The following is a 27,528-nucleotide window of genomic DNA, read 5'->3' as shown; positions in this document are numbered from 1 at the left end:
GGCTCATTCTCCGTTCCGCTCTCTATTCATTTGGGAACACTCCACACCAAGTGGACTTGTGTCCTGATGAAGTGGGAACAGGAAGGGTGGGGGATCCTGGGGGCTGATCTCATTCTAGGCCACGGGTTCCTGGTGGATTTAAGAAACCACTGTCTTTGGGGGGCAGTATGTACGGGACAGGAGAGTGAGGTGATGGTTATCCCAGAAAAACGGGGAAAAGGGACGGTGTGCACCATGAAGCCAAAGGAGGGTTACGACCTTGAATCACTGGTCAGTAACACTTAGATGGAGTACCAAAAGTATGTGAGGGCAAACCTTGCAGCTTTTGCCACTCACAAACACGACTGTGGAAGGATAAACGGGGTCGAGGTTAGCGTAGATGGGGACACCATGACCCGACGCAGAAACAGTATAACTTCCCCAGGGAGGCGGAGGCAGACATGGAAACAGCCTTGGATTCTTTGGTTAAACAGGGGGTATTGAGACCAATAGCTACCCATGTGAACTCTCCATTGTGGCCGGTTAAGCCACGGTGGACTATTGAGTACTCAACTGTAACATCCCCGCCTGTGCACCCACAGTTGCTGCTGTCGCCAACCTCATTGGAAGAAATCCCAGCCTCCGTGACCACCTTCACAGTGCTGGATATTTCCAACGGGTTTTGGTCTATCCCTTTACGAAGAGAAGACCTGTACAACTTTGCTTTTACCTTTAAAGGACTGTCTCCCTCAGGGCTTCCACAACAGACCTAACATTTTCCACCAATGTATGGCCAACTGTTTAAAGAGCTTCAGCAGACCCCAGCAGCTGTTACAGTATGTGGACGACCTGCTCCTAGTCACCGATGAGGGTGAGGAGCATGACCCACTGCTGGCTGAACTGCTGCAGCTGCTGAAAGAAGAAGGGTTTAAAGTGAATCCCAAGAAGGCACAGATCGGCCAAAAGGAAGTAAAATTCCTGGGACTGGCTGTGCGTGCTGAGGAAAGGGCCATTGACAAAGCTAGAAGGGAAGCAGTGCCGAAGTTACCAACCCCCAACAAAGTAACAGGAGTAAGATCTTTTCTAGGGCTAACCGGGTATTAGAGAGATTTCATTGAAGATTATGCAGCCACAGCAGCCCCTCTGCTCCGAATCCTATACAAGGGAGTGGAGTGGGATTGGGACAAAGATTGCTGTTATATATGTGGACTTGTATTTACTCTGTACAGCCATCAGAGAGCTCATCCCCTGGAGTCTCAAGGGATCCCATAATCCCTTCAGAGCACAGGTTAGAGAGGCACCCTGGAGACATGCAATAAAAGACTACGGTCGCACTTTACTTTGAGCTCACAGTGTTCAGTTTGATTCTTTCTCCAGACACAACTGGCGACAGGATACAGATAGCGAACCCAAAGATGCAGAGAACAGTGGGAATCCTGGAGAACTTTTCGGAGGGAGATGATTGGGAAGCTTTTGTGGAGCGAGTCGACCAATACTTTGTGGCCAACGAGCTAGATGGGGAAGAGCTAAATGAACGGCAATCCTCCTCACTGTCTGTGGGGCACCAACGTATGGCCTCATGAAGAATCTTCTCACTCCAGTGAAACCCACGGAGAAATCGTACAACGATTTATGCACACTGGTCTGAGAGCATTTGAACCCAAAGGAATGCGTTCTGATGGCGAGGTACCGGTTCTACACCTACAAAAGGTCTGAAGGCCAGGAAGTGGTGAGTTATTTCGCCGACCTAAGATGTCTTGCAGGACATTGCGAATTTGAAGGACATTTGGAGCACATGCTCAGAGACTTTTTCGTACTTGACAATGGCCACAAAACCATACTTCGCAAACTTTTAACTGTAGAGACCCCAACCTTGAGTAAGGCAATAGCGATAGCCCAGGCGTTCATTGCCACCCGTGACAATACTAAGCAAATCTCTCAGCACACACGTGCTGCTACAAGTACTGTGAACAAAGTGATGTTGTTTTCGATTGCAACGTACAGGGCAGGTCACACATACCGCAGATGACTCAGAGTCCACCATCAAGGATGATGAATGCAAGGCCATTAACATCTTGTTGGCACTGCGAGGGTGATCATCGTTTCCATTCATGTCGATTCAAAGAGTACGTTTGCAAGGGCTGTGAAACAATGGGACACCTCCAACGAGTGTGCAGGCGAGCTGCAAAGCCTGTTAAACCTGCAAACCACTATGTTGCAGAGGAGGACAGATCCACGGAGGATCATGACGAACCAGATAGAGAAGGCAGAGGTACATGGGGTGCACACAATCACCACAAATTGTCCCCGGTAATGCTGAATGTTTAACTAAATGGACTCCCAGTGTCAATGGAGCTGGACACAGGAGCGAGTCAGTCCATCATGGGCAAAAAGGCATTCGAAAGGTTGTGGGGCAACAAGGCCTTATGGCCAGTCTTAACGCCAGTTCGCACAAAACTAAGAACTTACACAAAAGAACTGATTCCTGTAATTGGTAGTGCGACCATAAAGGTCTCCTACGAAGGAGCGGTGCACAAGCTACCACTCTGGATGGTACCAGGCAATGGTCCCATGCTGCTCGGCAGGAGCTGGCTGGGAAAGATACGCTGGAACTAGGATGATGTCCAAGCGCTGTCGCCCGCTGACGATACTTCGTGTGCCCAGGTCTTAAACAAATTTTCTTCGCAGTTTGAACCAGGCATCGGGAAATTCCAAGGAGAAAAAGTGCAGATCCACCTAATTCAATGGGGGGGGCGACCCATCCATCACAAGGTGAGAGCAGTACCGTACATGATGAGTGAAAGGGTAGAGATCGAGCTAGACCGGCTGCAAAGAGAGGGCATCATTTTACCGATCGAGTTCAGTGAGTGGGCCAGTCCTATTGTCCCAGTCCTCAAGGCAGACGGCACCATCAGAATCTGTGGCGATTACAAAGTAACTATCAATCATTTCTCCCGACAGGACCAATACCCACTACCAAAGACTGACGGCCTTTTTGCAAAGCTGGCGGGAGGAAAGAAATTCACGAAGCTAGATCTGACTTCAGCCTACATGACGCAGGAAGTGGAGAAATCATCGAAGGCCCTCACCTGCATCAACACGCACAAAGCTCTTTTTGTTTATAACAGATGCCTGTTTGGAATCTGATCAGCGGTGGCGATATTCCAAAGAAACATGGAAAGCTTACTGAAGTCAGTCCCGCACACCGTAGTCTTTCAGGACGACATCTTGGTCACTGGTTGGAACACAGTCAAGCACCTGCAGAACCTGGAGGAGGTTCTTAGTCGACTCAACCGCGTGCGGCTCAGGTTAAAATGCTTGAAGTGCGTTTTCCTGGCGCCTGAAGTGGAGTTGTTGGGAAGCAGGATTGCGGCGGATGACAACCAACGCGAAGACGGAGGCAATCGAGAACGCACCGAGGCCACAGAACGTGACGGAACTGCGGGCGTTTCTGGGACTCTTGAACTATTTTGGTAACTTCTTACCGGGTTTCAGCACACTGCTAGAACCACGACATGTCCTACTACGGAAAGGGGGTGAATGGATGTGGGGCAAAAGCCAAGAAAATGCCATTGTAAAAACGAGAAAATTATTATGCTCAAACAAACTGCTTGTGTTGTATGATCCATGTAAGCGCTTGATACTAGCATGTGATGCATCGTCATATGGCATCGGGTGTGTATTGCAACAAGCTAATGATTCTGGGAAACTACAATCGGTTGCTTATGCATCCAGGAGTCTGTCGAAGGCTGAGAGAGCCTACAGCATGATTGAAAATGAAGCGTTAGCGTGTGTCTATGGGGTAAAGAAAGTGCATCAATACCAGTTTGGGCTAAAATTCGAATTGGAAACTGACCGTAAGCCACTTATATCCCTGTTTTCCGAGTAAACGGATAAATACCAATGCATCGGCCGGCATCCAGAGATGGCGCTCACGTTGTCCGTATACAACTACGCCATCTGCCACAGGCCAGGCACAGAAAACTGCGCCGATGCTCTCAGTAGGCTGCCATTGCCCACCACGGGGTTGGAAATGGCACAGCCCGCAGATCTAACCATGGTTATGGAAGCATTTGAGAGTGAGCAATCACCTGTCACTGCCCGATAGATCAAAACCTGGACAAGCCAGGACCCCTTATTATCTCGAGTCAAAAGCTGTGTGCTTCACGGGAGCTGGTCCAGTGTCCCAGTGGAAATGCAGGAAGAGATAAAGCCATTCCAGCGGTGCAAAGATGAAATGTCTATACAAGCAGATTGTCTTCTACGGGGCAATCCAGTAGTGGTCCCCAAGAAGGGCAGAGACACCTTCATCAATGACCTCCACAGTACCCCCCCAGACATCGCAATGATAAAGCGATAGCCAGATCCCACGTGTGGTGGCCCAGTATCGATGCGGACTTAAGAGTCCTGCGTTCACAGATGTAATACTTGCTCGCAGTTAAGCAATGTACCCAGCGAGGCGCCGCTAAATTTATGGTCTTGGCCCTCCAAACCGTGGTCTAGGGTACACGTCGACTATGCAGGCCCGTTCTTGGGTAAAATTTTCCTTGTGGTTGTAGACGCGTAATCCAAGTGGATTGAATGTGAGATAATGTCGGCTAGCACATCCGCTGTCACTACTGAAAGCCTGCAGGCCATGTTTGTCACTCACGGCTTACCTGATGTCCTGGTGAGCGACAACGGGCCATGTTTTACCAGTGCTGAGTTCAAAGAATTCATGACTCGTAACGGGATCAAACATGTCACATCTGCCCCGCTTAAACCAGCGTCCAATGGTCAGACAGAGAGAGCAGTACAAACCATCAAGCAAGGCTTGAAGAGGGTAAATGAAAGCTCACTGCAGACTCGCCTATCCTGAGTCCTGCTTAGCTACCGCACGAGACCCCACTCACTCACTGGGATTCCACCTGCTGAACTGCTCATGAAAAGAGCACTTAAGACAAGGCTCTCGTTAGTTCACCCTGATCTACATGAACAGGTATAGAGCAGGCGGCTTCAACAAAGTGCATACCATGATAGCGCAAATGTGCCACGCGAGATTGAAATCAATGATCCTGTATTTGTATTAAATTATGGACAAGGTCCCAAGTGGCTTCCTGGCACTGTTGTGGCCAAAGAGGGGAGCAGGGTGTTTCGGGTCAAACTTTCAAATGGACTCATTCACCGGAAACACTTGGACCAAATCAAACTCAGATTCACAGACTATCCTGAGCAACTCACCTTGGACCCTACCTTTTTTGATCCCCCAACATACACACCAGTGGCAACCAGCACCACGGTTGACCACGAAGCAGAACCCATCATCCACAGCAGCCCTGCAGGGCCCAACACACTGGGCAGCCCAGCAAGGCCAGCTGCGCAGCAGCCCAGCGAGGGCCCAACAAATGATTCAACAACACCAGCTTTCACACTGTGACGATCAACCAGGGCAAGAAGGGCTCCAGATCCATTCACATTGTAAATAGTTACACTATTGACTTTAGGGGGGAGTGTTGTTATATATGTAGAGTTGTATTTACTCTGTACAGCCACCAGAGGGTTCATCCCCTGGAGTCCCAAGGGATCCCATAATCCCTTGGGAGCACAGGTATTTAAGGAGGCTTCACAGGTTGGAGAGGCACTCTGGAGACATGCAATAAAAGACTAAGGTCACACTTTACTTTGAGCTCACAGTGTTCAGTCTGACTCTTTCTCCATACACGACAGTTCGGAGGCAGCATTTATCCAGCTCAAGAAAGACCTGCAGAACGCGCCAGCTCTAGGGGCTATTGATGGGGGAAAAGAGTTCTTCCTGGAGCTTGCAGCCAGTGGAGACAGTCTGAGCACAATACTGCTCCAGGAGCGGCACGGTCGGCTGAGGCCAGTGGTCTACTCCTCCAGGATACTCACGGACGTGGAGAAGGGGTAATCCAATTGTGAGCAGCACCTCCTAGCCACTCACTGGGCTGTGAAAAGATCACTGATCTTCACAGGGGGGGGTCCTCGATCACATTCCTTACCCACCATACGCCCACCCAAATGCTCCTGGGTGGGAGAATCAGTGCCCGCATTGCTCGCTGGACCCTACTCCTCTCTCAGATGAACCGAAGGATAAAGGGTCTCTGCGAGCAAGCCAACATGATCCAGGGATAGCCCACCAGTGTTCTGTAGAAGAGGTATGGGAAATTAACAAAGGCTTTCGGGCCGGGTTACACCCCACAGGCCGAGCGATCTATGTGGACGGTTCAAGCACGGTATCTGCGGGTGAATGACTCACAAGCTGCGGAGTGTATGGCCCAAAGTCAGTCATTGCCCTGGCGATTAAACTCCCCAGTACTATGAATGCCCAGCATGCTTAACTGTCAGCAGTGGTGTACATGGTCACACACCCTGAAGAATTCCCCACCCCATACACGATTTGCTCGGACAGTATGTTCACATGCAATTCATGTACGGAGTACCTGGCTATCTGGTCCCGTCGTGGATACACATCTGCAGATGGGAGACCCCTGGCAATTAAGCCTTTACTGGAAAAGATCATGACAGCCGTGTGGGAGGAAGGTAAGGTCTATATACATAAAGTGAAGGCACATTCCACCACTGAACCCCGTAGCAAGGGAAACTAACAGGCTGACATGTTGGCCAAGCAAGGTGCCCGCACGGGCAAGCTCTGGGATCCGTACAATCCAGGCCCCGTCGCAGCAGTCAGGGGCAGGATTGGGACGGCAGGGGTAACATTGCCCCCGGACCTGAAAACGGTTCAGACCCAAGACCCCGTCCTCAAAACTGTCCTGAACACGCCAGCTAAAGGGGAAAAGGTAGACGGCCTGTACGGCATTGCCATTAAAGAAGGCATGCTGTTCAGGGAGAAGAAATGGGTGGTTCCACAACAACACCGGAGAGAATTCCTCCAGCTGGCCCACGAGGGTCCAGGAGAAGGACACCCCGGACCTGAGACCACTTGGCAACGGGTGGAACTGGCAGGATGGTGGCCGGTACTCAGGGAAGACGTCCGTGAGTTCTGTGCCAGCTGTCTGGTGTGCGCTGCCAATAACCCTGACCCCCCAGAAAAGGAAGATGTCTATGGGACATATCAGGAGGGTGGAGGGACCCTGGCAGTCGATCCAGGTCGATTACATCGGGCCCCTACCCACCGCCCAAGGAGGCTACAAGTACTGCCTAGCGTTGGTGGATGTATTCACCAAATGAGTGAAAGCCTTCCCATGCCGAACAGCCACTGCATTAGGAACAGCTAGGATCCTGGTAAGGGAGGTGTTTTCCCGAAGAGAACTACCCCAGTACATGGAGTCCGACCAAGGGAGTCATTTCACTGGGCAGGTAATGATAAGGTGCTCGGCATCGAGAGAAAATGGCATGTCACCCACAACCCGCAGTCATCCGGGCTTGTGGAGCGTTTAAACCGCACTATAAAGGAAAGGTTATGTAAAGAGTTGGGGGACTTACCCAAGAAGTGGGTAGAGGTCCTACCACTGGTCCTTATGGTGATCCGGGCCAGCCAGTCAAAGAGCACAGGGTACTCCCCGTACAAGCTCATGACCGGCAGAGCCAAGCGAACCCCTACCCATGTATTAGCCCCGGTACTCTTGGAAGATCAGCTTAGGGAAGCTGGGACAGCTTTGTAAGGAAACTGTTTGAACACCTTAAACAGATTCACTGGCAGGCCGCTAACATGGGAAAACAGCATCGGAGCAACCAACTGCTGCTTGAACCCCGCAAACACCACGAATGGTAGGTAGGGGACCAGGTCATGATAAGGAACTACGCTCGAGTAGGGGTTTTTGAAGCACTGTACATGGAACCGTATCACATTATTGACAAGGCAAGCCCCATGGTCTATGCTATAAAGATGCCCGCCGTACAAAGTGGTTCCATATAAACCAGTGCAAACTTTTCAACCCCGGGATAGCAGCCAAGCGTAAGAGACAGCCAGAAACTGTGAACCGTACCAAAGGCAGGGACCCAAAGCCTGCAGCCCCCGACTGTGGAGATCCCACAGGGACGTGGCAGACCCACAGACTGCACCTAGAGGGGCAGTGGACTGTGTTACTGGAGGAGCCATATCCCCAATTATTTGGGACTCGGACGCACCCCCGGTAGTCAAAGCCTTGAGAAGGACTCTCCGCACGCCACTGCCTAAGACACCATGGTCACCAGAGCCCCAATTTAAGTGGTTCAGCCCAGGGAGAGGGACCAGCCACAAAGGGGTACCTAGGATCAGGGACCAGCCTGCATACAGGGACCCCCAGCCGGTAGTCTTGGGGGAACGAGGGACCCCCAGAAGAGATAGTGGTGGACCAGCCACCAATTGGGAGTCCCCAGCCCGCAGCTCTCGACCAGGTAGAACCCTTGGGTAACGAAATGAACCTCACCACCACCCCAAAGGGGCGGTGTGCTGCAGCACCGGAGGGGACGTTCCTCCAATAGTGTGGGACTCAGACCCACCTCCGGTCAGGACACTCTGGGTCCTGCGGTACAGGCCGACCTGCTACCGGCCCCGCTGGAAACCCAGAGGCCAGCAAAGTAAGGAGAAGAACAGGAGTTAACCTGGCCAACCGGAGACGGGTAGCAGATGTACATAATTAGGATGATAAGAATCGAGCACAGCGTAGGATTATGAGTGTAAGGTTTTTTTTGTTAGGGACACCATGACCGAAAATAAACCACGCGTATGGAAGTAGTGAAACGAGTAAATTAGGATAAAAGCATTTGTATAACTATGTAATGGAAGAGCTCCGGATGCCAGCCGGTGCCAAGTTAGTGACATAGGCCTAGTAGTATTTGAAGGAAGCGCTGGTAACAGTTCTTGGGGAAAGGAAAAGACCCCATCTTGTAGGCAGTAAAAGAGGCACTACGAGAACGATAAAAATAAGATGAGACAAAAGTTGATAACAGACATCAGTTCATACGGGAACTGGAAAAGACAGCTAGTTGATTAAAGACTTAATTGTGTTCTCTGAGAAGAAATTAGTCCAAATTGGAACTCGATCACCGTTTGTCAAGCCGGAGAGCTTTTCTCAGGGCTGGACAATCTGTTTTATGTGCCCCTACAGGAACGGGGAACAACATGAGAAGGGTCCTGTTCCTGCTCGCCTTGATAAGGATGAACAGCGGCGGCCGAGGAGACATGGAAAAATCCCTCATCTATGGGTGATCGGGAGAGAGAGCACCGATTGTAACGGCAGGGGGCGGCACACCAGGTGTGGAAGAGCTCGCCGTTTATGCCCATGGAGGGAGGTGGCCAGGGTGGCTGGGGTCTAATTCCACCTGCTACTCCAGTCAGGAAGGGTTTACCTATGGGGAGGCTTCCGTTCCATGCCCCAGGATACGGGTCGCTGCTGCGCGGGTCAGTGTTACGGAAGGAAATCGGGTATGTTTGGCTTGCAAAGGGAAGATTCCCCTGGGTAAATGGTGGTGGCTCAGGAAGCTGAGCAAGGACGCAGGAGACGAGGAATCTGACTGGGAAAGACTCGGTAATGACACGTACCGTACCATCACGGGGACACGGGGAGGAATGAAGGTGTGTTGGAACAAGTGGTGGGAGTCTGAACAGGGAATTTACGTCTGCATGTGGGGGTCAGAGGAGATCTGTCCCACAGACATATCAATCACCTTCGCCAGGCAATGGCAAGATGAGGGGGAAGGGATGGGGTGGGATTCCAGCCTACACGCGTGTGCGGTCCCACACTCCCCACTCCCAATTAACGCCACCGAACTTAGAGCACACATTAAGAAACCCCTGTCCACGATCCCACCAGTGCGAACAATAGAGAGGTGTCCTACCACCACCAAGGGACCAGGGAACGGATTAGTATTGGTACCGACCGAAAAGGTGTTATACCAGGGGGTACACTATGCAGTAGTTTCAGTTATTTTAAACCTTACCGAGGTACACTTAACCTGTATGGTGCCTGAAGGAAACAGAACAGCTATACCAGGCCCTACTTAGACAAATGTTCAAGAAATTTTACGAGTTAGACTTTGGGAATGTAGACAAAACAGATTTATACACCCTATACGCTAGGGACACCATGGGCACGGGGGACCTAGAAGGGGAACCTTGAACGACATTTTTACTGCATATCATACAGGATCCTCTGTGATAAATAGCCTGGACGATATAGAACTGCAAAGGCAGATAAATGGTCTAAAGAACCAACTGAAAAAGATCCTGAAAGAGGAAAACACAGTAGTAGGCTCAGAGCTACATGAGGATCAGGCTATGACGGTCCAGTTAAAAAAGATTGTGGGTGAGCTGGAAAAACATGCACAGACAGTGAATGCACTCATACAAGAGGATAGGAATGCTTCAGACCAGGCTGCACAGAACGAGAAGTGCTGTATGGGGCATGGTTGTTGGGCGAGGGCCGCAACAACCTGGAAGATTTAACACAAGATTTAGTCCCCTCCTGGATCAGTAACAAGCACCTCGCAGCCCTCCACCCGTACAGTAATTCACTAAGCTCGTGCCAGCTCTGCCTAGTTTCTGAAGCCTACCCTGTCCCAGTAGATTGCGGGCATTCTAATCACATTATCATTGGGATAGTACTAAGGATGCTGGTCGTGGGTGGGACAGCCTGACCCATACCGGTGTACAGGGTGAAGAACATTGGAGTCATTCAAGGAGGTGCACACGTTCGTTTCACAGCAGTCCCACTGTATATCTTAAAGTGGGAGCACGCAATGACAGGTACTGACCTCCGGGTGCCGGAGCCGGGGTGCACACATAATACTGTGTCCCCAGCACTTGAATGCCTATTCTAAACCACAGTGTGGGTTTAAAGCTGCTGGCACACAGCCTATCAACTGTACCATGGAGATAATGGCACCGGACCAGGTTCCTCCACAGGTAGCATACATAGAGGGTGGGACATATTGTGTCACCACCAGTGCGCCCCACTACCAGCATGGACAACACTTCTGGTGTCCAGTCAGTGACAGCAAGTTTTGTTTTAAACCTGAGGCAGAAGTTCAAGTGGCCCAGGAACGGATTGTCCCCATTCCCAAACTCTCCACTGTTCACCTCACTGCGAGAGAAAACATCACAAACCTGCAGGATTATGTTGTACATTTTGGCTATGCAATTCCCCCTCTACCCGAACATCTTACCGCTCTGCTAGAAGCTGTAGTAATCTCACAAAAACATTTCTACACTCTAGAACAGAAAACAATTGAGATAGGGAGAAAAATTCTAGAGATCACAATTCCACCTTGGTGAGACATTTTCAGGAATATAGAAGTTCCTGCCAGGATCAGAATAGCTTCCCACATTTTGGTTGTCTGTCAACTCGCAATTATTCTTTACTTATGGTGTCTCAGTTGTCGAGTGAAACGCAGAGGCCGTCAGGTCAGGCACCAAAGGGTGCTGTACACTCCCTGGCCAAACTTGGGGATTGCACAGGGAAAGGTAACACCATGTTACGATGTTTGATTTGTTTAATTTTCAACTACTGTAAAAACACAGAGATCGAGTGTTGTAAGAAGGTTACTTAAAATGTGTTTGATTACATACCTTTATTTTCTGCAAAACGGGTAATGGAGGGGCGTTGGACCCCCTCAATGCTGTAACATAATTGAAATTACTGTATCCGCCTGTAAACTGCATTATATTTCAAGGGGGGATGCTCGTTTAAGTTTTAGCTAGGTAAATACAGGGGAAGGTTGACTCTTGGAAAGCAGGAATTCTGCTCACCTAGCATGATACTCTAGCATGGAGAGTGTCACAGGGGGGATTGTAGAGTTGCAAAATTCGTGGGAAATCCTCCCCCTGCCACCCCTCCTCGCCCCCACCCCCAGTGTTTGGACTCATTAGAAAGGAAATTTAATTTGGAACTATCTACCAGAAAGTTTGAGATCCTAAAGTGCACATGGAAGGAACTACGAGTTTTAATCAAATTTGGGATTTTACAAGGCAGATTGGGTCTGTGTGTGGGAAGGGCTAAGAACTAAAGGAGAACTATCCTTCAAATAAACCAGTTTTGAGTGTTGAAACTATCTGGAGTATTGAAGCTAAAACAAATTGTCTGGGGAAATTGTGTAAACTCGAAATCCCTTTTCCCCAGGAGACATTAACATAGCAACAATCAACCCAGAGATAGCCAGCCATCACCATGAGCAGAAAACCCATTCCAGCACATACATAATGACAATGGCACATCGAGCCCGCATGGAAGACCAAAACCTAGGCAGACATTGCAAATACCAAAGCTAATTTTTTCCATCAAGAAACAGATTTAAAAGATCGACACATCTGAGACAGGTTAACATTTAATGAGCCCGCCAAAATATGACAAAGAGATATCAAGCCCGCTAAAAATTAAACAACGAATCAGGGCTGATTTGGCGCGAAGATTAAAACAGCTCCAAAAGTATAACTGGGGCCCTGTTTTAACGAAGGTATGCTTAACAGAACATTGCTTTTGCTTGAGAGGACAGTATCAGCATCATAGAGCATCAAGAAGGGAGGAGAGAGATACCACCGCAGTAGACGTAACAAGCTTCTCCAGCCTCAACGACACTACCAGGGCCACATTGCCCTGCTATCGAAAAGGAAGGAAGAACATCACCATCACGGCAGCAACCGACCACAGCCAACGTGGTACCATCGAAAACACCGTGATCGAACAACTCTGAAACAAAACTCCTCAAAGAAGAAACCGAAGATTCGAAAGTTTCCACTCTACAATCTAGGCCTGACTACCAACAGGTGAAACATTACCTAAAGAGACTTTGAAACCTATTTCTAACAAAAGAAAGTGGGTACTTACCCCATAAGTCCAAAACGCGCTCTACCGCATTAGCGGACACCACCCAACTGAAGATTGCGCAGTAAGAAGTCTTCTACTACGTTCAGGGTACGGCAAGCAGAACCTACAGAATCCAGCGAACCCCAAAATCGCAGACCACCGCCAACTACCAGTAAAGGATCGGTGAGCGTAGTCCCTGTTTGCCCTGAAGTTTAACCTAGTCAGAGTTAGGCATTGGGAGGTGGGAGGTGTATTATTTCTGTAACCCCTTTGAATGTGTGATATAGTGTTCTTTATTTGAATGATTATAAGTTTGACATTGTATTTTCTTGTCCTTAATAAAATCGAAGTTCTTTGCACCAAACCAGTTGTTTCTTGCACTTTGTCACATCCCTCAAATAAATCCAAAGTCTAGAACCCAGGGAGTGGGAGCGATTTGAACCGCTCAGAAGGTCAGAGGTGAACCTGACCGCACACGCTACCCCCTACATTGATCTCCTTATTTAAGGAGGGATATACTTGCATTGGAGGCCGTTCAGAGAAGGTTCACTAGATTGATTACGGAAATGAGGTGGTTGACTTATGAAGATAGGTTGAGTAGATTGGGCCTATACACATTGGAGTTCAGAAGAATGAGAGGTGATCTTATTGAAACATATAAGATAATGAGGGGGCTAGACAAGGTGGATGCAGAGATGATATTTCCACTCATAGAGGAAACTAAAACTAGGGGACATAGTCTCAGAATAAGGGGCCGCCCATTTAAAATTGAGATGAGGAATTTCTTCTGTCAGCAGGTTGTAAATCTATGGAATTCTCTGCCCCAGAGAGCTGTGGAGGCTGGGTCACTGAATATATTTGAGGCGGAGATAGACACATTTTTGAACGATAAGGGAATAAAGTGTTATGGGGAGCGGGCGGGGAAGTGGAGTTGAGTCTATGATCAGATCAGCCATGATGTTACTAAATGGTGGAGTAGGCTCGAGGGGCCAGGTGGCCGACTCCTGCTCCTATTTCTTATGTTCTTGAAATATTCCAGTGAAATTATTTTATTAATCAAAAATGACGCTTTCTAAGTACTTTTTGAAGTAAGAATTTGTGGTCATAGGTAAAGCAAAGGCATTCACTGTTGGCCCCAAAGTAAGCTTTGCTCAAAGATTCCGGATCTCTGTGCTGAGAATTTCGGGTTTTCCGACGCGTAATTGAAATCAGCGGAAGTGAATGAGAATTTCCTGCGAAGAGCTGCTGCGATGCCAACAAGCTGTCTAAGCAGCCAATCAAAATGCAGAATTATCACTGACAGCAAACTAGGAAGTGGGCAAGCTCTTAAAACTCTAACTTTTAAAAAATATTGGAGAGAACAAAACAAAGATTGGGGTTCTCAGATGGTGAAAAGGCAAACCTGAAATAAAAATGAACAAACTTAAAAAAAATGTTTTTTAAAGTTTCTTAAAAGTTATATTTTTTATTAAAATGGATAAATTTGACACCGCACAAAATTAAAATTAGATTTTCAGGTCCAAAAAATTTGTTCAGCAGTCAATATGCTGTTAAAAATCCCAGTTAATCCTAATCCCTTTGGCTCTAACTCTTACTGGGGTATTTAACAGTGTAATTACTGCAGAAGAGCCAAAGTTTTCATCAGGTTCCATGATTTGAGAGATTTCACTGATTACTGGCTCTGAAGGGGGACACAGCGCAGCCTGTGGATGAGCAGTGAATGACAGACTGCAACTTCGGGATTTCCGCATTAGGCTGCGCATGCGCTCAATCCTGAGATTGCGGTCAGTTTCAAAGGTGAAATGATGGCAAACGCTGCCAGTTCGCTGTTATCAGGATCACAAATTTCGGCCTATTGTGAGTATTATAAATAACATAGCAAACACCTTACCATATACTATTTGCTGCACTTGTGACTGATTTGTCGCACTGACAAATCATAACTTCAACAACTTGGATTTATATGTTGACATGTAATTTGCAGTCAGCCGCGAGACAAATGTATTTGCTGCTCGCCCCGAAGTAAGCTTCCTACAAAGATCTCGTGATCTCTTAGGTGACCTTATCCAGACGTGTCACTTATGAAACTAAGAATCATATTATGCCAATTTTCTACTCTCTGAGTAAGAAACCTGTTGCTTATGGTGCACTGTGGCTATTGTACATCAGTAAACATTTACTGATAGTAATGGTAGAATTTCAATCCAATGTTGTGTCGTGTTGTGTCACTACACAGTGAGTTTAGTTCTTTAAAGCAAGTAATAGTTTTATATTAATAAAAGAAACCATGTCCATCTGCTTCTGTTTCTTACCTCCACGATCCCTTATGGCGAGATTGTGGCCACTCTTTAGCCGAATGCTCAGTTGGTACATCCCTGTGCTTGCTGAAGGGAGATCTATTTTACTTGATCCAAGTGCTTGATTTCCCTGAATAACGAAAATGAAAAAGAAACTGTGTCAATTGAAAGATTACTATTGAGATACTGGGGGAAAAAATCATTGTCTTGCAGGCAGCAATATTTTTTGCAAGATATATATCCTTTCTCCTTTTCTCCTTCAGCGTGTCCCTGTAGCATGCATCACTTCCAGCAGGGAAAGCCCTGCTCTACAGTGCTGATCTAAAGCTGGTGTTGAGAGGTGAGTGCGAACAGTTCGGTGTAGCTCTCCTTCCAGATTTCCCTCCTTCCCTGAGAGAAAGCAGATGACCTCTGCTCGGTGCTTGCCCACAATGACACATCCAAGATGGTAACTCACCCCATTTAGAGAATGCTGGGCACCCTCTGCAAATAAATCTTGCAACAGATTAAAGACAAATATATTGGCATTTTTTAATTTCAAAGTAAGAAATCCTCAAACTCCCTACAAAGGTTTGCTTCCATTTGCCATTAGCATTTCCAATTACTGTATTGCACTCAATATTGAGGAAAAATCACATTTGTGTCCATGAACTGAGGATATGCACACAAGTGGAAAACAAGTGTTCAGGATTCGGCTGTTTTGTTTAACAAATATTCTTGTCAGTTTTACCTCACTATGCAATGGTTACCCTCTCGTCCTCCCTCCATTATTTTATGGCAATGTGACAGTACATGGGGAAAGTCAAAATGACCCACTAATGCAAAGAGAAACTGCAAATGGTGATAACTGCTTTTATCTTAGGGAAGGGAAAACAGCTAAACTTACATGTTAAAGTGCCAATTAAATAGTACTAAATTAAGAACAAATGGGAATGCAGTAAAGACATCACGTTAGCATATAATGAATTTGATTGTAAATTGAAAATGTGTTCCAAGAATATTCCTAATAATGTAACTTGGTTGCTGACTATGTAAAGTAGCAATTTTGATTAGCGAATTTCAATTACAAACACTTCAGGTGCTCATTGTACATTCCTGTATTTTACACAGACATTTAAAATAAATAGGTTTACATTTGTGTAAAAATAGGATACACAGGAATTTCGTACAAGGATGTTAAACATTTGTGCATGATGTTTGCTGATGAGAACTTTTGCTCCATTGTCCTGATTTAGCCGATTCTGTTATGCACAAGGTATATGTGTGCATTTTCCTTAACTGTTCCATATTCAGCAAGGCAATAACGCAGCCACTGTGAATAATCACTCACTTCACTGGCTTTTTGGTTCAATAAGCTTTCAGAGAAAAAAGCAATAAAACTCAGCTGCTGATATACATGATTGAGCTTTATTTCACTACATAGGCCAGTCCTCACAGATATTAATCTTGAACATTTCCCCTTCTTAGGGCTCAAGTTTCAGCCTGAGTTGCTCCTATTTTTTTTTTTGAGCAACTAGTTTAGAATGGAGCACCTTAGAAATTGCAATTCTTGGTATTTAGTTTGCTCCAGTTCGAGTGAGTTAGAACAGTTTCATATTAGAACAGATTTTTTTTCAAAAGGGGACGTGTCCAGCCATTTACGCCTGTTTTGTAAGTTTAGGCAGCAAAAACTTACTCCAAACTAACTTAGAATGGATTTTTGTACGCTCAGAAAAACCTTGCCTACACTTATAAATCAGGCGTAGGGAACAAGAGATGGTGGGTGGGGGGGGGGAAGGGGGGGGGTTACAAACATTAAACACTTCACTTTTACAAATAAAGAGCCATCATCAATAATAAATGTTAAATCAATAAATCAACCAATAAATCAATCAAAAAAAATTTTAAAAGAATAATAAAAAAATCAATCAATAAATAAAAATTTAAGTTTCTACTCACCTACTGCAGCACCGGGAGCCCTCCAACAGCATGCTGGGATGGGCCCACCCCCCAGTGTCTCTCTCTCTCTCTCTCTCTCTCTCTGTCAGTGTTTCTCTCTCTGTCAGTTCTCTCTCTCTCTCTCTCTCTCGCCTTCTCTCTCTCTGTGTTTCTGACAGCGAGGGATGGGGGGAGAGAGGGGGGAGGGGGGAGGGAGGGAGGGAGGGAGAGAGAGGAGAGGGGAGGGAAGGAGAGGAGGGGGAGGGAGGGAAGGAGGGGGAGGGAGGGAAGGAGGAAGAGGAGAGGAGGAGGAGGCTGAACATGCCCCGCCACTGCCGCCGGGCTGCTGCCGAAGACTTCGGGCGGGGCCCACCCCCAGCAAAATGTCGGGCGGGCGGGCCCCGCTGAGGGCGTGGAGGGAGGGAGCGGGGGAGAGAAGGGGAGAGAAGGGGGAGCTGACCGGGGGGGTGGGGGAGCGGGAGCTGATCGGGAGGAAGTGGGGAGGGAGCGGGAGCTGAACGGGAGTGGGGGGGGGAAGCAGGAGCTGAACGGGTGGGGGGGGGGAGCGGGAGCTGAACGGGAGGGAGGGGGTGGAGCGGGAGCTGAACGGAAGGGAGGAGGCCCGAGTCCCGATCTTCGCTCGGGGAGTACATTTGGCCAGAGCTAGGGTCGGACCCCTCCCATGCAGCCTCGGGAGCGAGGAGATGCTGCACATGGGCGCACATTCTAGCACGCATGTGCAGAGGTCCCGGCACTGTTTTCACTGCTCCGCCCCCGACCCCTTGTGCTGCGTCACGCCAAACACGAAGACATCCCGAGGAGCTCGCAGAATCAGAAGGTAACTTTTAGGCGCACTTTTTATTCCAGAAAATCGGCGCACCTTATGGTGTGATACAAGTTGACAAGGGTAAAATACATGACACTTAGATTATTCCCCCTAGTTCTAGTCTCCCCTATCAGTGGAAACATCCTCTCTGCATCCACCTCGTCAAGCCCCCTTATTATTTTTACGTTTCGATAAGATCACCTCTCATTCTTCTGAATTCCAATGAGTAGAGGCCCAACCTACTCAAGGTTTCCTCATAAGTCAACCCCCTCATCTCTGGAATCAACCTAATGAACCTTCTCTGAACTGCCTCCAAAGCAAGTGTATCCTTTCGTAAATATGGAAACCAAAACTGCACGCAGTATTCCAGGTGTGGCCTCACCAATACCCTGTATTGCTGTAGCAAGACTTCCCTGCTTTTATACTCCATCCCCTTTGCAATAAAGGCCCTGATTCCATTGGCCTTCCTGATCACTTGCTGTACCTGCATACTATCCTTTTGTGTTTCATGCACAAGTACCCCCAGGTCCCGCTGTACTGCAGCACTTTGCAATCTTTCTCCATTTAAATAACAACTTGCCCTTTATATTTTTTCTGCCAAAGTGCATGACCTCACACTTTCCAACATTATACTCCATCTGCCAAATATGTGCTCACTCAATTAGCCTGTCTATGTCCTTTTGCAGATTTTTTGTGTCCTCCTCACACATTGCTTTTCCTCCCATCTTTGTATCGTCAGCAAACTTGGTTACGTTACACTCGGTCCCTTCTTCCAAGTCATTAATATAGATTGTAAATGGTTGTGGTCCCAGCACTGATCCTTGCGGCACCCCACTAGTTACTGGTTGACAACCAGTGAATGAACCATTTATCCCGACTCTCTGTTTTCTGTTAGTTAGCCAATCCTCTATCCATGCTAATATATAACCCCCAACCCCATGAACTTTTATGTTGTGCAGTAACCTTTTATGTGGCACCTTGTCAAATGCCTTCTGGAAGTCCAAATACACCACATCCACTGGTTCTCCTTTATCCACCCTGTTCGTTACATCCTCTAAGAATTCCAGAAAATGTGTCAAACATGACTTCCTCTTCATAAATTCATGCTGATTCTGCCTGACCGAATTTTGCTTTTTCAAATGTCCTGTTACTGCTTCTTTAATAATGGACTCCAACATTTTCCCAACCAGAGATATTAGGCTAACTGGTCTATAATTTCCTGCTTTTTCCTGCATTAAGCCTTTAGCACCCCAGTATCGCCCTTCACCAGCGCTAACAGGTGGCGCTAATCAATTCAATTTCTCGCCCAATGACTCCATCTGGAGAGAACTTGCCATTGCCAGTCAGGATATGAGTGATATAGGAATGTGGTGCCAATCAGACCAGTCAAGCAGTCGGAGTTAAATTCAGCAGTGGCCAATTTTCAGCCACACATGGTGAGGTCCAAGGAGCCCCGGATATTGGTCCTCATGAATAGGGTGCTGTGGTAGGAGGCAACATAAGGTAAGTCCTCTAAGTTTGGGTTGTTGCTCGAGAAGCGGCTCACAGGTAAGCAGATTGGGGCCTCAGAAGTGCTGAGAGGGAGATCCTAGGCCTCAGGATATGTTTATGCTACAGTCTTGTTCAAATCGGGGAGGGAGATCCCGGGCCTTGGAAGAAAGATATCTGGGTGAGGGATCGAGGGTCAATGGGCCTGGAGTTTGTGGTCGGGAGATCAGGGATATCTGGATGTCGAGTTAGGGATCTCATGATTGGTAGCTGTGGTAAGTACTTATCTTTGTTAAATTATGCAGTATTTGGAGATGGTGCTCTGAGGCAGTCTTGGGGCAAACTAATATCACAGCAGAAATCTGAAGCAGGTGTTAGGCCCCTTATTTACATCTGCATATGCAAATGAAGCGACACCTGCTTCAGACATGTGTAAAGGATGGCTCTTGTTTGTCCTTTCCTAATATGGCAGGTGGTGCACTTCTGGTCGGAAGTATGCGCATCCTTCCTGCCCTCAATTTGGGGCCTAAGGAGGGCGTGTAGTGTGTGAAAAATGGGTGCTGTGGCCCAATTTAACACCCTGTGTCATTTAAGGACCACTGGAGAAGAAAGAAATAAATTGCATTTAAATGGGGAGCTTTCATGTTGTACATTATCGTGTAGGAGCTTGAATCAGATGAATCACCATTTTGACTTTCATTATTTTTGCTCATTAACAGAAATAGAACTGCTCAATGCAACAGTCTGGCTAATAATATTTTCTATCTTGGCTTAGAAAACGATACCTGTAAACACTCATTCTATTACCTCTTACTTAGAAAGCTGATACTGACCAACGGATCCACCACAGACCCAATCCACATCCGGACCGGGGTCAAGCAGGGCTGCGTCATCGCACGAACCCTCTTCTCGATCTTCCTCGATGCAATGCTCCACCTTAACACTCAACAAGCTCCCCGCTAAACTACAGAACCAGTGGGAACCTGTTCAACCTTCGTTGTCTCCAGGCCAGATCCAAGACCGTCCCAACCTCTGTTGTTGAACTACAGTACGCGGACGACGCTTGCGTCTGCGCACATACAGAGACTGAACTCCAAGTCATCGTCAACATCTTCACTGAGGCATACGAAAGCATGGGCCTTACACTAAACATCCGTAAGACAAAGGTCCTCCACCAACCTGACCCCATCATACAGCACTGCCCCATAGTCATCAAGATCCACAGTGCGGCCCTGGACAACGTGGATCACTTTTTATAACTCGAGAGCCTATTAGCAGCAAGGGCAGACATCGACGACGAGGTTCAACACCGCCTCCAATGCACCAGCGCAGTCTGCGGCCACCTGAGGAAAAGAGTGTTCGATAATCAGGCCCTCAAATCTTCCACCAAGCTCATGGTCTACAGGGCTGTAGTGATTCCGGTCTCCTGTATGGTCAGAGACGTGGACCATATACACTAGATATCTCAAATCACTGGAGAAATGCCACCAATGATGTCTCCGGAAGATCCTGCAAATCCCCTGGGAGGACAGATGCACCAATGTTAGCATCCTCGATCAGGCCAACATCCCCAGCATCGAAGCACTGATCACACTCGATCAGCTCCGTTGGGCGGGCCACATTGTTTGCATCCTGACACAAGACTCCCAAAGCAAGCAATCTACTCGGAACTCCTACACGGTAACCGAGCCCAAGGTGGGCAGAGGAAATGTTTCAAGGACACCTTCAAAGCCTCCTTGATAAAATGCAACATCCCCACCGACACCTGGAAGTCCCTGGCCAAAGACCGCCCTAAGTGGAGGAAGTGCATCCGGGAGGGCGCTGAGCACCTCGAGTCTCATCGGCGAGAGCATGCAGAAAACAAGCGCAGGCAGCAAAAGGAACGTGCGGCAAACCAGACTCCCCACCTGCTCTTTCCTTCAACGACTGTTTGTCCCACCTGCGACAGAGACTGTAATTCCTGTATTGGATTGTTCAGTCACCTAAGAATTCACTTTTAGAGTGGAAGCAAGTCTTCCTTGATTTCGAGGGACTGCCTATGATGATGATGACTTAGAAAGCTGTTGTCGTTATAATACAGATCTCCAATGGCTCCCAAAGACTGTCACAATAAAGTATTACTGCACCACAAAGGAAAAAATATGCTAAGTGTTCATTAAAAGGGCCTCTCTACTTTGAATTATTTGCAATCCCAGTTAGCTATCAGCTTTAAAAAAAAAACACATTGCAGTATGTCAGTGCCTTTGACCACAAACAATTTACTAGAGTTATGGCTGTTTCAATTCACCATACACAACAAAGCTGCAGTAGCATTTGTAATCGCATATAACTGAGGGAAGATGCCCATAAAATGTATTCAGGTTTTGAATGTTCAGATATTCACATCACTTCAGTTTTGTGGTCGGCAGTGCAGTATATATTTTCAATAACTGATTAACATTCTTTTCAAAATTATAACTTAATAAAATGTGTACAAATAATATTTGATCTGCTGAATGTTTTCTTCCTCAATAAGCTCAATCACTACTTACATGGCATCACTTGTACTTCATCATTTTGATTGTACAGCAAAACCCTGTACTGTTTTATGAGTATCTTTCCTCGGTTGTACGTGATTAATAATATATTCTGTCTTCCCTTGAAATGCTACTGTAGGTTTGCCATGTGTGGTCAATTGAGACAGCCATATCTCTAGTGAATTGTTTGTGGTCAAAGGCAGTGACATACTGCAATATGTTCTTTTAAAAAGCTGATGGCTCATTGGGATTGCAAATGGTTCAAAATTTTGCAGTTGACACCAAATTGTAGGGTTGCTACTTAATACAGAGGAGGGCTGCGACAAAATACAAGACGGTAATATACTTGCAGATCGAGCATGTAATTTACAAATTAACTTCAATATAGATAAGTGTGAAGTAGAACATTTTGGTAGGAAGAATAAGGATAACATATACTCATTGGAAAATAAGTGCCTAAATTGGGTAGAGGAGCAGAGGGATCTGGGGGTACAGATACACATCACTAAAAGTAGCGACGCACGTTAATAAGGCCATTAACAAAAAAGCAAATATCGCTTGAGGGATAGAGGAGCTATCCTAAATTTGTATAGCACCTTGGTTAAACCACACTTGAAGTTCTGTGAATAGTTCTGGTTTCCATATTATAAGCTAGAAAATAGAAGATTGATTGGTGACTTGATAGAGGTCTTCAAGAATATGAAAGGGTTTGCTAAGGTAGACTTGGAGAAAATGTTTCCATTTGTAGGGAAGACCAGAACTAGGGTCTATAAATATAAGGCAGTCACTAATAAATTTAATAGGCAATTCAGGAGAAACTTCTTTACCCAGAGAATGGTTAGAATGGGGAACTCACTACCACAAGGAGTAGTTGAAACAACTAGCATAGATGCATTTAAGGGGAATCTAGATAAACACAAGAGAAAGGAATAGAAGATTATGTTGATGAGTTTAGATGAAGAAAGGTGGGAGGAGGCTCATATGGAGCATAAACACCGACATGGGCCTGTCGGGGCGAATGGCCTGTTTCTGTGCTGTTAATATTATGTAATACCTAACATAATTTACAAATCAGTCTACCAACAGTCCTTCAAAAGAGGGTATATCGACTTCAACTGCTATTCCAGAAACAGTTGTACACTCTAATATACCATGATCTCTGATCCCCTCACCAACATAGAACACATATATATATAAACACAGCCAGTACAATGCACTTTTGTGTAAGCATAATTTTTGTAGACTCACAAAGGTAGCCAAAACGTCAAGTAATACCTGTTCTGAATCAAAAGATGAGACTGAAACATAGGAGGGAATTTTCACAAGAAAAAATGGGTGGGTTGGAGGTGGGAGTTGGTGGGGTGGAGATGGGCGGGGGGGGGTGAGTGAAAGTTGGAAAAATTTAAAATCCGATACCAACCTGCCTACTTTCATTTTTTACTCAGGTGGGAAAGGGGCAGGCAGCCAAACCGATGCCAGGTGGCGGGTTTGCATTTAAAATATTATAATCAGACCTGATGCCTCTGCTTTAACCGGCTGCGCAGGTTTAACTACAGGCGGCCGGAGATCCCGGGGCTCGGGGTTCCCGATAGCTGCAACGAGGTGAGCACAGCCTTGGGGAACAACCCTTGTGGGCCGGGAGGAGCAGGAATGCTTCCTCCCTGCTCCAGCAAGCTCCCCCATCAGCAGCCCAAGCCTCCATGGGGTCGGGGCTCGGACAACCAGCCCCACGGGATCATGACTCAGCCTCGGGGTTGGGGATCGCACCACCATTCCAGGATTCAGACTGTCCCGGGGGATGTGATCCTCTCCCGGGCGTGGAGCTGCACCCGCCCCACCAAACTGGTCCTGCGGTGTCCTGGTCAGCGTTCCTCGCCCGACTGAAAGCCAGCTTGTCAATCAGGCTGACTTACGGGCGGGGAACCCACCATTACGTCACACACACGCTGGAGTTAAAACCCGTGCAGGTGGGAATCGGGAAAATCCCGGCCAAAGATACTGACTGTGGCCTCGATTTTAGCTCCAGGTGGATTCCCTGCTCAGGCCCGAGATAAAATTACAGTCGGCTTGTCATCGAGCCACAACATGTGTCCTCGCTGCCTGCCCAGGAGAGCATGTTAAAATTGCAGATATTGGGGAGCTTTCGGACAGGGAAGAGCCAGAGCGGTTTTAACTGGGTACCCGCCAGGTTTCTGCTGAGTGAGTAAGGTTAAAATTGGGCCTGCTGCTGTTTCCAGTTTTGTTATAGATTTCCTGCAACATTTTGCTTTTTATTAGGATTTAATATCTGTTTATGCTACAGTTTTGTTTCATAGCCAATTGCACAACACAAAATTATTTCTTCATATTTTCCATTTGCACCGCTTCAAGTTACTATCACAGTAAGTGAGGCAAAAAAATGCTACTGTGTAAAATGCGCTTTAAAATACGCACCTCAAAATCATCTGGTTGTGAAATTAGTCGTCCAATCCCTAAATGCTCCACTTTGTTTAAGATTATGGTTTGCAGCAAAAAAACATCTTCTCCACAGTCACTCCTTCAAACTGTGGAGACTAACCGGGTTTGTGCACTACACAGGAAGATAACACAGGAAGTGATCAGTCCTCATCAAAACACTTGCAACCCATAAAACTTCTATTCTACGGCATACCATGTATTTGTACTTTGTATTTTATTTCCTGAAACCTATTCAAAACCAGCAGTCAAAACTATTTTTAATTAACATGTAGAGGTATTAAAGTACAAATTGGAGCCCCTGCTGCAATCAACTTCCACTATATAAATTGGGTAACTGATAATTTCACCATTTGTTTCTTAAAATTATAGTTAACTTTTCTTACGTGATAATAAAGTTCTGCTTCTCGGGTCTATGACAAGTTGGCCAGGCAGCAAGTATACTATTGGATCCTGGTTTGCTTGTGAGGAGGATCTGTGCTCACACCACATATATTTAAAAAGAATGAATACTACAGGCTGCTGTTAAAGTAGCAGAGATAACTTTTATAGGGTCTTAGAATTTTATAACTGAGAAGGATGCCAATCAGCCCATCACTCGCGTGCTAACTTTCTGGAATGAACCACCGCTTAGTTCCATTCATATGGCCTTTTCACATACCTATTTATAGAAATATATGTAAACTACATAGAAGCCATTTAGATATGAGATGAGAGAATATAATGGGCCTGAAATCACGCACCCCACGGGTGTGTATGAGGTGCGCAAGTGCCCGTGGGGTCCCCACAAGTTGCGGGTTTAGGTATGCGAAGCGCATGCGCCTAAACCCAGCACTTGCAATCTGTCAAAAATTCTGTTGACAGATCGCACGCCTCTGAAGCTAAAGGGCCTCCACGGGCAGAGAGTTCGGCTATTTGCCCAACTCCTGCCCAGCGAATGTCCTTCAAAGTCGTACGACTTATCAGAGTAAGACTTTTAACGTACAGAAAAAGACATTTTTTTAAAGAATTTAAACATTTAAAATCCTGTTAAATATGGTAAGTTTATTTTTAGACCCTTTTAAATATGTAAATTTATTTTTCAAAAATTTTTTTTTTGTTTTAAATAATTAATTGAATTCCATTTTTATTAATTTGAAATATGTGATGTTTTAAAAAAAGTTATTTTCAGTGTTTCTGTGTTTTCGGGGGTTTTCCTATTCATGCTTATGGCAGCTCCGTATATATGGAACTCACCTAAGTATGAATAGGGATCCCCCTACTCAGATAGGTTGGGCCAGGCCATGTGACCCCATTGATGCGTACAAAACCCTTACGATCCTGGGATATGTGTGCGTCTATAAAAGCCTTCGCATAGAGGGCCAGGACCAGAAGTCTCTGAACCTCCGGGACCACCAGCTAGATTCACCGAAATGTTTCAGGTCGGAGGCATCCAGCCGCAAATTCTGGGCCAATGTAAATCTTTTCTGGGGTGTGTACTGCCACTCAGAATAAGAGCTGATGTTCCCCAATATACACAGAATAACATGTCAGTTCCTATTTGAAGGATTTATTTAAAAAGCTGTTATCTTTCCATCACACTTTATGTATTACAAAATAATTAACATAATGAGGATTCTATTTTACTAACATTGACTGACTAGCAATAGTATTACAATAGTAATGACATAATATTTTTGAGGACATTAATTAAATCATTTAAATCTCTTGTTGACATATGGCACAAATCGCACCTAAAGAAGACAAAGAACTTACTACATTTGAGAACTTTTCTTTTGTGGTGATGAATCTGCTTTGTATTCTTCTATTATCTATTCTGTCTTTATTTAGCTGAAAGATTTGTCTGATGACTGTGGTACCAGTCATCAACCTGAAGCGAATCTATGAATAGGATTAAGGAACCGGTCATAGAATCATAGAATAGTACAACACAGAAGTAGGTCATTCAGCCCATCAAGTCTGTGCAGGCTCTTTCGAAAAGCAATCCAGTTAGTCCCACTCTCCTGCCCTTTCCCCATATCCCTGCATCCTGTACCATGGGAAAGCCCGCTATCCTGACAAAACCACATGCATGCTCATCCTGCTTCTCCCTGCTCAGAGGAAAACGTACCCCTTCTCCTTGTGAAGAGAGGTTCAGTGACCTCTCGGATGCAGATAGACGGCCAACTGGGAGATGTTAGCTATGTCTGCTGTTGCAGAGTGGAAGGACCTGGCTGGCGAAGAAATTGAGGGCCATGGTGACCTTGACTGCCACTGGGAGAGCCATGGTCGCCCTGCTCTCAGGATACAAGTCTGATTGCAGGAGGTGGCAAAGTTTTGTGACCACCTCGTTGGTGAAAAGGAGCCTCCTAATACGCTGCTCCTGACTTAAGTGGATATGAGAGAAGTGCTCTCGAAAGACCCTAGGCGGATGCCTCCTGTTGAGAGCCCTGCTGGCCCTCCTCCTCCTGCCTCTGCATGCATCTTCTCCTTGTCTTCGCTGCCTCCATCCCCTCTCTCTAAGATACTCGTGCGCGAGGGAGACTGCCAGTACAGCCACCATGACTGTAAGCAAGTGTTCTGAGCAGAAGCCTTTAAATAATAATTAAGGTGTTCTCCACTTGCAGCATAACCCCCTGTTACCTTAGAACTTTGAGAGAAATAGCTGCTAGAGTTGCAGAAAGTTGTTCAGTCAGTCAAACTGCAGAAACATGGCAGCTGCAAGTTGTTGCTGATGATCCCTTTAAATACTCCTTTCTGCTTGTCAACGCTTGCTTAGTTGGCCGCACTTAAGGCATGCCAGTAAGCTCGCAGATCGGGCATCAAGTGAGCGTTGCACACTCACTGACGTCATAATCTGCATCACCTACATAATTCTCATGAACGCTGACATTGGCAGCGCTGCCGGCCACCCGAAAATGGCAGCCACCGCAGGACCCACCAGCAGCGGGCGGAAGTGCGATGGCCGCCATTCTTTTCCGCGAATCTGGTGCTAATAGGTCGTATTAAACCCCCAAATATTTAGCCCATAATCTTTTATTTACTCTATCTAAACCTTCATGATTTTAAACACCACTCTCAAATCTCCTGTTAGCCTTCTCTGCTCCAAGGAGAACAACCCCAGCTTCTCCAGTCTATCTCCTGTTGATGGGATTGAAGGCCGATAATTCCCCAGGGCCTGATAGTCTGCATCCCAGAGTACTTAAGGAAATGGCCCTAGAAATAGTGGATGCATTGGTGGTCATTTTCCAACATTCTATAGACTCTGGATCAGTTCCTATGGATTGGAGGGTAGCTAATGTAACACCACTTTTTTAAAAAGGAGGGAG

The 27,528-nt window shown here is 46.6% G+C and overlaps 1 protein-coding gene across 5 annotated transcripts in view; it reads right to left on the bottom strand.

Annotated features, from left to right (window-relative positions):
• Window positions 1-27,528, bottom strand: part of mctp1a (multiple C2 domains, transmembrane 1a) — a 979,537-nt gene that overhangs the window by 665,245 nt on the left and 286,764 nt on the right. For 4 of the 5 annotated variants that reach the window (XM_070884895.1, XM_070884861.1, XM_070884869.1 and 1 more), the window contains one exon: window positions 15,035-15,149. In XM_070884895.1, the coding sequence (XP_070740996.1) occupies window positions 15,035-15,149 (115 nt within the window). Of the gene's footprint in view, window positions 1-15,034; window positions 15,150-25,975; window positions 25,991-27,528 lie in introns of those variants that run through there. The other variant, XM_070884886.1, reaches the window with a different exon arrangement.

This window comes from Pristiophorus japonicus, chromosome 1 (assembly GCF_044704955.1).
Source record: "Pristiophorus japonicus isolate sPriJap1 chromosome 1, sPriJap1.hap1, whole genome shotgun sequence".
In the NCBI taxonomy this organism is placed as follows: Eukaryota; Metazoa; Chordata; class Chondrichthyes; family Pristiophoridae; genus Pristiophorus; species Pristiophorus japonicus.
The sequence above is the reverse complement of the archived record's forward strand: the minus strand, read 5'-3'. Positions and strand labels throughout refer to the sequence as shown.